The sequence below is a fragment of the Cervus elaphus genome, chromosome 22 (genome assembly GCF_910594005.1).
Source record: "Cervus elaphus chromosome 22, mCerEla1.1, whole genome shotgun sequence".
In the NCBI taxonomy this organism is placed as follows: domain Eukaryota; kingdom Metazoa; phylum Chordata; class Mammalia; order Artiodactyla; family Cervidae; genus Cervus; species Cervus elaphus.
In genome coordinates this window covers 28,058,039-28,070,839 of record NC_057836.1, presented here as the reverse complement: position 1 = coordinate 28,070,839, position 12,801 = coordinate 28,058,039, and the positions used below count along the sequence as shown (strand labels likewise).

At 37.1% G+C, this 12,801-nt stretch overlaps 1 protein-coding gene across 1 annotated transcript in view; it reads right to left on the bottom strand.

Annotated features, from left to right (window-relative positions):
- Positions 1 to 12,801, bottom strand: part of PIK3C2G (phosphatidylinositol-4-phosphate 3-kinase catalytic subunit type 2 gamma) — a 410,949-nt gene that overhangs the window by 80,784 nt on the left and 317,364 nt on the right. The window contains exons 27-28 of the mRNA XM_043882432.1: positions 917 to 1,106; positions 287 to 408 (exon numbers count right to left, since the gene is read on the bottom strand). Coding sequence (XP_043738367.1) covers positions 287 to 408; positions 917 to 1,106 — 312 coding nt within the window. The remainder of the gene's footprint in view (positions 1 to 286; positions 409 to 916; positions 1,107 to 12,801) is intronic.

Sequence of the window (12,801 nt, the reverse complement as noted above, 5' to 3'; positions counted from 1 at the left end):
GCAAAGAAGACAATTTTACTGATAATTGATGAAAAATGAAATTGGTTCTGATTTTTTTTTGTTTACAACACCAATGCCTGAAAGCAGACAAAATTAAAAACCTTTTTCTGTTTGATGAGACAAAAGGTTCTTTACTCTGAGACCAATAGAGACTGCTTGGATAGGTTCAGTGGAACTAGAATCAGAATGCTGTATTGTTCACAAATAGAAAGCCCCATAACCGTAATTTCTCCTTATGTTCAAGGGCAAGTACTGAACACAAAACCCCAGGGAGGACAATCCTTACTCTGGGAGGGTCAGTGATGCAAACTGCGTTTGAAGTTGGCTGTGAAGTTTTGCAAACTGGTCAAATGACTTTTCTGTCAGGCTTGTTTCGTTGTTACTGTGAGTCACCTGGATTAGATACAGCTGCAGAAAATAAATAGACAAAATCAAAAGACGGCAGTATCAACCTTCAATACATTCTAAAATCTGGCTCTGTGTAAACTAAACAAAGCAAGAATTTCTCTGCAAAAAAAAAAAAAAATCATCACAAAAGATAAGAGGTGCATTTTGTAAAGGCAAAATTACCTATAAACACACGGTATAGAAAGATATCATAATCTTAGGTGCTGGGAACAGACTGCCTAATTTCTTTTCTTCTGTCCTGTGGACATTTTAATTAGTTCTTGATTTATAGTCTACCACAGGGCAGGAACTGTTCTCTTTGATGATTCTCTACTAACAGCTCTGGTTGTTATGATTTCTGCTTGGAACATCCTCCTTAACTGCACTTCTACTCAAACTGTAACTGATTTTTCATATGCATAGTAAAAAAAAAAAATAAGCATGGTATGAGGAAGAGTGTGTATAGTGAAGCAAAGTGGGAGATGTAGTCAAATGATATTTAAGTCAAGATAACAGTTTTGAAACTTACATGGCTGGTTTTCTTGCTGAACCCTAAGATTGTTGCTCTTTGGATTGACCTGCTTGCACCTGGCATACAGGATTCCTGGGAAAACGTCTGTGAAGTTGATTTGGCAGGATTTATGGATGTCATTTGTGCAAGTGTGTGGATCAAGTTATTCAATTTCACAGGGAAGCACTCCAGACTTTCCTTTATTTTCCTAGAGAAATGAAAAAAGATAAGATAGTGAGTGATGTTCCCCCTGAGTTGACCCATTTCACTTGAGTCATTTCCTTGTGTTAGATGTGGATGAAGAAGTAAAAGACCACGCCTATTGATTTGGAGTACAACTATTAATAGTAAACATTATTTTTTATCAACTTCAAATTCACATCTTGAGCTGTTAGCAAATATAAGAGAAACTTTCGTGGTGAAATATAAAACTAATTGTAATATTTCTATTTTGACTTCTTTAAATTTTTCAAAATTAGAAATTCTTTAAATTTCTATTTTTGTTGTTGTTCAGTACTATGTGGTGTCCAATTCTTTGCAACCCTATGGACTGTAGCACACAAGGCTCCTCTATCCTCTACTAACTCTTGGAGTTTACTCAAACTCATGTCCATTGAGTCCATGATGCCATCCAACCATCTTGTCCTCTGTTGTCCCCTTCTCCTGCCCTCAATCTTTCCCAGCATCAGGCTGTTTTCCAATGAATCAGCTCTTCCCATCAGGTGGCCAAAGTATTGGAGCTTCAGCTTCACCATCATTCCTTCCAATGAATATTCAGGGTTGATTTCCTTTAGGATTGACTGGCTTGATCTCCTTGCAGTCCAAGGGACTCTCAAGAGTTTTCTTCAACACCACTAAAAGCATCGGTACTTCATTACTCAGCTTTCTTTATGGTCCAACTCTCACATGCATACATGACTACTGGGAAAACCATAACTTTGACTAGGCAGACCTTTGTCAGCAAAGTGATGTCTCTGCTTTTTAATACAGTGTCTAGGATTGTCATAGCTTTACTTCCAAGAAGCAAGCGTCTTCTAATTTCGTGGCTGTAGTTACCATCTGCAGTGATTTTAGAGCCCAAGAAAATAAAGTCTGTCACTGTTTCCATTTTTTCCTCCTTCTATTTGCCATGAAGTGAAGGGACTGGATGCCATGATCTTAGTTTTTTGAATGTTGAGTTTTAAACCAGCTTTTTCACTCTCCTCTTTCACTGTCATCAAGAGATTCTTTAATTCCTCTTTACTTTCAGCCATTAGAATGGTATCATCTGCATATGTGAGGTTGTTGATATTTTTCCCAACGATCTTGATTCCAGCTTGTGCTTTTCACATGATGTACTCTGCATATAAGTTAAATAAGCAGGGTGACGATACACAGCCCTGATGTACTCCTTTCCCAATTTTGATCCAGTTCTTTTTTCCATGTGCAGTTCTAACCCTTGCTTCTTGATCCGCATACAGGTTTCTCAGGAGACAGGTAATGTGGTCTCAGATTTTCGTATTACATTTTTTAGGAATAATTTAAAACATCAATTTGTTAAAAATACTTAAACAATTCCAGAAGTTATATCTATCAAAACAGTGTATATTCCAAGAAGCCCAACATCTATCCCTGAACTCTCTGTACTATTCTTTTCTTCCCCCTATATTTAAACATTTTTGAAAAATGATGATTTAACTTTCATTGTTTTATTTTCAAATATATTTGATTTCCTCTGTCAACTATTTTCTAAGAAGTTGTATACTATAATACTATATTTAATATACACATATTTTACATGAAATGCTTTTCACTCTGGTCTTTATTTACTTATTTTTTTTTTGGTTAGGTCTGCTTTATTATGATGATTATTTATATTTAAGAAGGTTTGCACTTGTGTCCTAATAGTATAATGAATATCTTCAGATAATACCCTTTATCCCCCATGCCCTTTTTCTCCCGTATCTGATTGCAGTGTTATCCTTTTTATCCCAGTTCATATAATAAAGCAATCTTTATGCCTACTCCACTTTTCATATGTGCTTCCTATTTCACTCCCATTTTTTTACAGAGCTATTCTATTTACATCATATGGTATCTATGCTATACATATTACACATTCTGTCTTCTATCATTAAATATGATATGCTCTACCAGTCCTATGTCACATCCCTCTGTCATTTCAACTATCTGATGCTCATTTTCTGGCAAATTCCTCCAGAAGTTTTCCAGGAAGTAAGTTTCTGAGTTCTGGGCGTTGATAACAGTTTTTCTGTGGCCTTTATGCATGAAAGTCAATTTTACTGGCTACAACATCCGTGGCTCACGTTTTCTTTTTTGGAGGGTCATAAAAATATTATTTAATTTTCTTCTGGAATAAAGGATTAAAACCCAAAACTCTTATGACAGACTGAACTTTGTTCCCTTTACAAATGAATTGATATTTTTGCCTAGATGCTTAAAGGAAGTTTTTTTTTCCCCTCAAATCCAATACTTTCTCCAAAGGTATGGTTCAGGTTGGTTATTCTGGGTAGCTTTCTCAATATGCAAAGTGTCCTTTCCATATGTAATTTCAAATCTTTTCATTTTTCTGAAAACTTCTTGAATTATGGTGTTAATATTTATTAAAATACTAAATATACAATTTAGTTTTGGTATTGTTTTGATATATTACTTTGGTTTTCTTCTTCAGGGACTTTATTAAAGTATGTTTTATTTTCTAATTTTTGGGAGGTTTCATCATTTTGTTTTTGAGTTTTCTCTAATTATAATTTACATTGCTCCTTCATATCTTTATCATTTTCTTAATTTCTTTTAGCTCAATTTGAAATATAACAGTTTATCCCTTTGTTAGGAATGTCTTTCTGGCATACTTTCATTGAAGAGATTTTATTTGCATCTTATTTCTTTTTTTTAAATTCTAATTTTGTATGACATTCAGACATGATCCATGTTACTTATTCATTTAAGATGAAATTAAACTTTCAGGAAGGAGTAGAGGGTCCTCAGGATCTTAAGCCCTCTTTTCTGTTGCTGTCAGAGTGGTAAGAAAAAATACTGTTTCATACTTTCTGAGATGTGCTGCTTTGCCCCCAATTTTTTCTGGATTTTGTTTTTCCTTTGCTCTTACAATCTTTCTCCTTTCATTTGGATTATACTTATAGCAGTTTGTGTTCAGCTTAGGACTTTTTCTAGGGAGGAAGTGCCAGTTACCTTTGAGAGTTTATAGACTTCTTCAGCCTTCTCAGATTTGCCATGGAATCCTTGCCCTTCCTTCTGAACTGGAGTGTGTAAAAGTCCTTCCCCGTTTCAGCTGCTTCATAGCTTATCAAATTGGCCCACTCAGCTTTCCAGTGAGTACCTGTGAGCTCTGTGGAGCCTTGTTCTCAGGTCCATCAGATAACCTGTGGCTTCCTTAGCTTCCTCCCATAAGATGCTGTTACACAGGTCTTGTAACTTAATGATCTGCCCTTCCCTGCTTGTTCTTGGAACACCTTGTTACTTAGTTTTGTCTTGGATGCTGTCCACAGCATCTGTTTTATTAATTATGAAAGAAATTCCATGCACACTAAAACATTTGCTTTTTTTTTAAAATAAAATGTAATTCAAGTCACACAGTAAAATATTTAGTAAAATGTAAAAGGCTTGCCTCATCCTTCTTCCATTACCACTCTCCTCCCCCCAAATAACCACTATGAACAGTTTGGTAGTCTTCTTTTGCGGTTCCTCTATACACTTGTGCAAACGAACAGACATACAGACACAGATGACACTCCTACTATTTTTACTCTTGTTATATGCCAGGTGCATACTGGGATTATACCAATGAGAAAACCAGACAGAAATGTCTCCCCTTATAAAGTTTCTATAATGTGAATATAAAATATCATGAAATAAACATAAAAATATAGGATTTGAGAAAGTAATATAAACCATAGAAGAAACTAAGAAATTGGGGAGAGGGAATGTGGGGTAGGAAACAGTTGCCAGTTTAAGCAGGATGAAAGTGAAAGTGAAAGTTGCTCAGTCCTGTTCGCCTCTTTGTGACCCCGTGGACTATACAGTCCATGGAATTCTCCAGGCCAGAATACTGGAGTGGGTAGCCTTTCCCTTCTCTAGGGGATCTTGCCAACCCAGGGATCACACCCAGGTCTCCCACAATTGCAGGTGGATTCTTTACCAGCTGTGCCACAAAGGAAGTCCAAGAATACTGGAGTGAGTAGCCTATTCCTTCTCCAGCGGATCTTCCTGACCCAGGAATTAAACCAGGGTCTCCTGCATTGCAGGCGGATTCTTTACCAGCTGAGCTACCCTTAAGCAGGATGGTCAGGGATAATTTCACTGAAAAGATGAGCAGAGTGATTTGATTAACTTAATTTGCCGAGAACATAGACCATGGGAATTTCTGTTGGAGGCTATTCTAGAAAGAAACAACAGCTCATCCAGAAGCTCAGAGGTAGATGGTTGACTGGTTCTTAATAGACAGCAAGAAACTGCAGTGTGACTGACAGAGTGAGGACGGGAAGAAAGGAATCAGGCAGATAAAGGGAGCATGTCTTTGTAAGAATTTTGAGACTGTGTGAGATGGAAGTAAAAAAGGCAAGAGTCAAAAATCACAATGTAATCTGCTTTTTTTTAACAGTAATATATTTTGGACATGAACTTGGGCACACTTTGGGAGATGGTGAGGGACAAGAGAGGCCTGCCGTGCTGCAGTCCATGGGGTCACAGAGTCTGACATGACTTAGTGACTGAACAACAACAACAAATATATTTTGGAAGAAAAATTTTACAATAACGTGTGCATAGTAAGTAGCCTTCAAATATTTGTTGAATGAACAATCTATTTGGGAAAATGGAGTTAACTTTATTTTTTAAAAAATGATCTATCTGGAAGTATAGGTACACAATGATTAATTTAGCCAATTTTTTTTTTTCCATTGCAGACCATTCTTTCCTCACTGATTCAACTTTTGTCCAACACCAATGGTCTACATACATATAGGCTTGTTCTTGGCTTCTTCATTTGGTTGTACATTGTCAATTTGTCTATCTCTGTGTTAATACTGAAAGTGAAACGTGAAAGTGAAGACACTCAGTCGTGTCCAACTCTTTGCGACCCCGTGGACTGTAGCCCACCAGGCTCCTCCGTCCATGGAATTCTTCAGGCAAGAATACTGGAGTGGGTTGCCATTTCCTTCTCCAGCGGATCTTTCTGACCTAGGGGTCGAACCCAGGTCTCCCGCATTGCAGGCAGATGCTTTAACCTCTGAGCCACCAGGGAAGCCCCAACTTACTACATATTCTTAAGTAGCTAGAATTTACAATAAGTCTTGAAAATTCCTTTGCCTTGTTCTTCTTTAGGTGTTTATTTTTTTCCCCATGATTTTAGGTCCTTTAACCTCCTGAATATATTTTAGAATCAGCTTATCAAGCTTCTGTTGTTGTCACGTCTGACTCTTTGGGACCCCATAGACTGCAGCATACCAGGCTTCCCTGTCCTTCACCATCTTCTGGAGTTCACCCAATTCATGTCCGGTGAGTCGGTGATGCCATCCAACCATCTCATCATCTGACACCCTCTTCTCCTCTGCCCTCAATCTTTCCCTGTATCAGGGACTTTTCCAATGAGTTGGCTGTTACCATCAGATGGCCAAAATACAGGAGCTTCAGCTTCAGCATCAGTCCTTCCAATGAGTATTCAGGGTTGATTTCCCTTAAGGTTGACTGGTTTGATCTCTTTGCTGTCCAAGGGACTTTCAGGAGTCTTCTCCAGCACCACAGTTCAAAGGCATCAATTCTTTGGTGCTCAGCCTTCTTTACAGTCCAGCTCTCACAATGATACATGATCATTGGGACCACCATTGCCTTGACTATATGGACTTTTCTGGTTTGTCATAGCCTTCCTGCCAAGAAGCAGTCATCTTCTGATTTTATGGCTGCAGTCACCATCCACAGTGATTTTAGAGCCCAGGAAGAGGAAATCTGTCACTGCTTCCACCTTTTCCCCTTCTATTTGTCATGAAGTAATGGGGCCACGATCTTAGTTTATTTTAATATTTAGTTTTAAGCCAGCTCTTTCACTCTCCCCCTTCACCCTCATCAAGAGACTATTTGGTTCTTCCTTTTTGCTTTCTGCCATCATCTGCATATCTGAGGTTGTTGATGTTTCTCCCACCTATCTTGATTCCAACTTGTAAGTCATCCAGCCCAGCATTTCTCGTGATGTGCTCAGCTTGATGTGCTTATCAAGCTTACCCATACACAAAATAAATGAACAATCATTTGAGTGGCATTCATTAAACTATAAATTAATTTAGGGAGAATCAACACCTTCACAGTATTGAAACTTACAGCCACTAAACATGGCATATTTCTCCATTTAATTGAGTCTCATTTTACATCCTTCTGTACAATTTTAGAATTTTTTTCCTGTGGATGTTTTGCATATCTTTTGTTAGGTTTATTGTAGCTTGTAAATTCTAGGTTTTTTTTTTTTCTAAATTTTAATGAATAACTGTTAATATATGAGTAGATTTTAAGTTATTATTTCTAACAATATATTGTATATTCTTTTGAAATTTGAATGGACATAGTCATGTTATATGAAAACAATGACAGATTTTTCTGTTACCTTTTACTTACTAAGATTTCTAGTTCAATGTTAAATGAAAATAGTGATAGCAGGCATTTTTGGTTTGTTTGATTATAAGGAAAAGCTTTTAATGTTTTACCACTAAGCACAATGTTGTCTATTGTTTTTAGCTACAGGTTAAGGACACTTCTTTCTATTTTTAGAATTAAAAAAACAGTGATTCTAAATTTTAATAACTGCATTTTCTGTATCTATTTAGGGTGATCATATAAAGTTCCCCCTCCATTTTTTTCACTCCTGACTCTTGAATGTTTATCTTGTAACTACTTACTGTACTAAATTCTGGTTATTTCAAAAATTAAAAGAAAATTATCTGGAATTGCTTTATTTGTTTTCTTATTCAAGTGGAAAATAGCAATATACCAAATCTTAAATATAGAGCTTTACTATAAAGATAGAGGCATTATTATATTTTTCTTGACATTAGTGACATTAAAGATTATAATTTTTCACTTTAAAATACATGTTTATCTAAGTTTCCTTCTATTCTGAGCTTACTAAAAATTTCCAAGAGGAATAGATTGTGAATGTAGTCAAACACTGGTTTTCTGGGTGGGCATCTATCCAAGTTATCATGCAGTGATTTCTTTATGAAGAGGCAGCCATGTCCTTGATGTTAAAAATATAAATCAATAATGTTTAATAATTTCCCCCTCATTTTTTATAAAACTTCAAGCCCATTTATCTTGTTCTGGTATTAGGTTTTTTAAAAAAATCTAAAATTTTCCATTATTATATATCAATCTTGGCCAAAATTTGCTAAGAAAGTTAAAATATGACCCTGATCATTATTCATTTCCACAGTGTTCATTATTTCTAAAGATGTCCTTTGACTTTATGAATTTTTTGGGAGATAGATAGTACAGGATAAAACGTTCATTTCTTTCCTCATCAGCAGTTTAAAGACATGAAGACAATAATAATAGTAAAAGAATAATACTAAACATGATTTATGGAGACCTTAAAATTTATTCACTCATTCAACAAATATTTACTGAGCACATTTTATGTATTGGGATGGAAAGTTTTATGGTAACAGCATGTACTCACTTCTCCTGAAGACAGGACTATGAACCATAAATCTTGAGTTCTGATGTACTCATGCTCACATAATCTCAACCACATCGTAGCCTTATTCGTACATTTCCCAACAGTCAAGATGCAAGAGGGCTAGTGGTGAAGGATGAACTCTTATGATAAACCTAGAGTTTTAAGGCAACTTTCACCTAAATCCATCTCCAGTTTCTCAAGTGGCAGATTTAACAAGTCAGATAAACGAGTGTTGTTAAATATGATGCAATTTAGGACGGGGGACCTTGGAGCAGAATTGGACATGACTGAGCGGAAAAGGTCAGTTCTCATTCCAATCCCAAAGAAAGGCAATCCCAAAGAATGCTCAAACTATCGCACAATTGCACTGATCTCACAAGCTAATAAAGTAATGCTCAAAATTCTCCAAGCCAGGCTTCAGCAATACGTGAACCGTGAATTTCCAGATGTTCAAGCTGGTTTTAGGAAAGGCAGAAGAACCATAGATCAAATTGCCAACATCTGCTGGATCATTGAAAAAGCTAAAGAGTTCCAGAAAAACATCTATGTCTGCTATATTGACTATGCCAAAGCCTTTGACTGTATGGATCACAATAAACTGTGGAAAATTCTGAAGGAGATGGGACTACCAGACCACCGGACCTGCCTCCTGAGAAACCTATATGCAGGTCAGGAAGCAACAGTTAGAACTGGACATGGAACAACAGACTTGGTTCCAAATAGGAAAAGGAGTACATCAAGGCCGTGTATTGTCACCCTGCTTATTTAACTTATATGTAGAGTACATCATGAGAAACGCTGGGCTGGAAGAAGCACAAGCTGGAATCAAGATTGCCGGGAGAAATATCAATAACTTCAGATATGCAGATGACACCACCCTTATGGTAGAAAGTGAAGAGGAACTAAAAAGCCTCTTGATGAAAGTGAAAGAGGAGAGTGAAAAAGTTGGCTTAAAGCTCAACATTTAGAAAACTAAGATCATGGCATCTGGTCCCATCACTTCATGGGAAATAGATGGGGAAACAGTGGAAATAGTGTCAGACTTTGTTTTCTTGGGCTCCAAAATCACTGCAGATGGTGATTGCAGCCATGAGGTTAAAAAAGATGCTTACGCCTTGGAAGGAAAGTTATGACCAACCTAGATAGCATATTAAAAAGCAGAGACATTACATTGCCAACAAAGGTCTGTCTAGTCAAGGCTATGGTTTTTCTAGTAGTCATGTATAGATGTGAGAGTTGGACTATGAAGAAAGCTGAGTGCCGAAAAATTGATGCTTTTGAACTGTGGTGTTGGAGAAGGCTCTTGAGAGTCCCTTGGACTTCAAGGAGATCCAACCAGTCCATCCTAAAGGAGATCAGTCCTGGGTGCTCATTGGAAGGACTGATGTTGAAGCTGAAACTCCAATACTTTGGCCACCTGATGTGAAGAACTGACTCATTTGAAAAGACTCTGATGCTGGGAAAGACTGAAGGTGAGAGGAGAAGGGGAGGACAGAGGATGAGATGGTTGGATGGAGTCATCGACTCTATGGACATGAGTTTGAGTAAACTCCGGGAATTGGTGATGGGCAGGGAGGCCCTTTGTGCTACAGTCAATGGGGTCGCAAAGAGGTGGACACGGCTGAGCGACTGAACTGAACTAAACTGAACTGAGCAACTGAGCAGAAGCCAACAGATTAGTATGGAATTCCTAGGTGGGATAAAAGCACTGAAACAATGCCCCTTTAGTTTTTATACAGAAATAACACAGAAAAAAAATTTAGTATTTCTTGAATCAAGGGAACATAGTCCGAAGGGACATAAAATAAGATAAAATTTCATAAGCCATAGGTTCCATCTTAAACATATGTACAAATTCTTTTCTACTTCAGAACAGAGGTACCTTTTTATGTATGTATTTTAAATTGCTTATCATCAGAAACAACTGCTACTAATAGGTTTCCTAGCTATATGTGAATAGGCAATTGAGTTTATCAGTCTTAGAAAACTGTCAAATTCAGGTCTACTCTTTCATGTCAGTTTTTTTTTTTCTTCTCAGGTTAAATACTGTATATTTTGAGCTCAGATTTTTGCTAATATAAATTTATATTAATAAATAAAAGGGCAAAAGTTTGTAATTGTTTCATAAACTACATTGGAGTAACCATTGGAGCTTGCATGAGCGTTTCGTCACTCAGTCATGTCTGACTCTTTGTGAGCCCGTGAACTGTGACCTGCCAGGTTCCTCTGGCAGGTATGTATGTATGTATGTCTATTTGTATGAAGATACATTTAAGCTTCATGGTCTAACCTTAAAAAATTAGATGCTAAAAATGGATATCTCATGTTAACCTCATATAGTTTTGATGGCATGGTACCCTAATTTGAGAAACAGAGCTATGAACATTTAGGTTTTTTCTCTCACTATGTTCTTTCAACTAATCCAAAGACACTACAGTTAAAGCACATCCATATTATCTGAGATTATCAGTTTCCTATGTAGTTTTATTCCCACATAATTTTGTTTAGCATCCTGAGAAGAGCACCTATTATGCAAGAAATCAGTTTTGTTCTCTTTTGAACTCACTTATCAGTTCTGCCTGTAATCTCAAGAAAGTCAGCTGAGACTCAATTGTTACCATCTAGAAATATAGTTGATGACTAAACCATGCCATCCCCTGGGACTATTGACAGAATCAAATGAAGTAACATATAAAAAGTTATTAGAAATAGAATGTGTATCTGCTAAGTAGCTTCAATCTTATCTGACTCTTTGCGACCCCGTGGACTGTAGCCCACCAGGCTCCTCTGTCCGTGGGATTTTCCAGCAAGAATACTGGAGTGGGTTGCCATGCCCTCCTCCAGGGGATCTTCCCAACCCAGTGATCGAACCTGTATCTCTTATTTCTCCTTCATTGGCAGGCAGGTTCTTTATCACTAGTGCCACTGGGGAAGGCTTATAAATTTTATTTAAGAAAGCTTACTACTAAATAAGTAATAAAATGAATATATATATGAGCCCAAAAGGCAGTAAACTAGTAAGATAGATACAAGGGAAAACAAATGTACAGATTTATGATTCTGTGGAAACTGACTTATGGTAGACTCTTCAAATCCTACAAAAGAGATGTTAGATAAGGATTAAAACAAGAGGCAACTTTAGAGTTTCTCATCTTTTTCTCTTTTCTCCTACTCATAGTTTAGAACCTGGCTTTAAGAATGAAAAACTGCTCTCCTCCAAGTCCAAACTTCAAATCTTAAGAATTCATCTACAAGTGTTATGCAAATTTCATCAAAGGCACCCAACTGCATACAAACAAGAATTCCAGGCTCCATGGCTTTTAATAGAGTAAGTAATTCTTACATTTTCTTATGGAGGCTTCTTACAAAATTTTTAGCCAAATTAGAGCAAATGGAATTAAAAAACATAGGGAAATATAGATGGACTAGTCTTATGTATAAGTACTATGCCAGCAAAATAGCATTCCAGGTTTTGATCTCCACCTTCCCCTAAAAGCCAGCTTTTTTAAAAATTTATTTATTGTAAAAGCTATCATATGTGTGTGTCCAGTCACTCAGTCACATCCAATTATTTTCGACACCTTGGGCTGTAGCCCGCCAGGCTCTTCTGTCCACTGGATATTCCAGGCAAGGATACTGGAGTGGGTTCTATTTCCTACTCCAGGGGATTTTTCCTGACTCAGGAATCAAACCTGAGTCTCCAGCATTGGCAGGCCAATTCTTTACCACTGTACCACTTGGGAAGCCCCTCTAAAAGCTGTCCTATCTGCAGTTAAAAAAATAGTAGTTTCAAAAATCAATTTAGTTCAGATTAGTTCTTACAATTACATTTTTTAAAAATGGAAGACTTTTTTTGGGGAAATGCCAGTTTAATTTGCATTTCCCTTTGAATCTGCTTTCCTAATTTAAGGAAAGTTGGAGGTCATAACTGTTAGTTCCTCTAACTCCTGTTTTTTATTTGGTTTTTCTTGTGAGCATTCATTTCTGAAAGTATCAACAGTTAAGCTAAGGCAAAAGAAAACTTTGACCCTTATTTGTGGAATTCAGCAATCCATGAGATGACACCTGATGCAAAGAGCTGACTCATTGGAAAAGACCCTGATGCTGGCAAAGATTGAGGGCAGGAGGAGAAGGGGACAACAGGATGAGATGGTTGGATGGCATCATCAACTCACTGGACATGAGTTTGAGCAAACTCCAGAAGATAGTGAAGGACAGG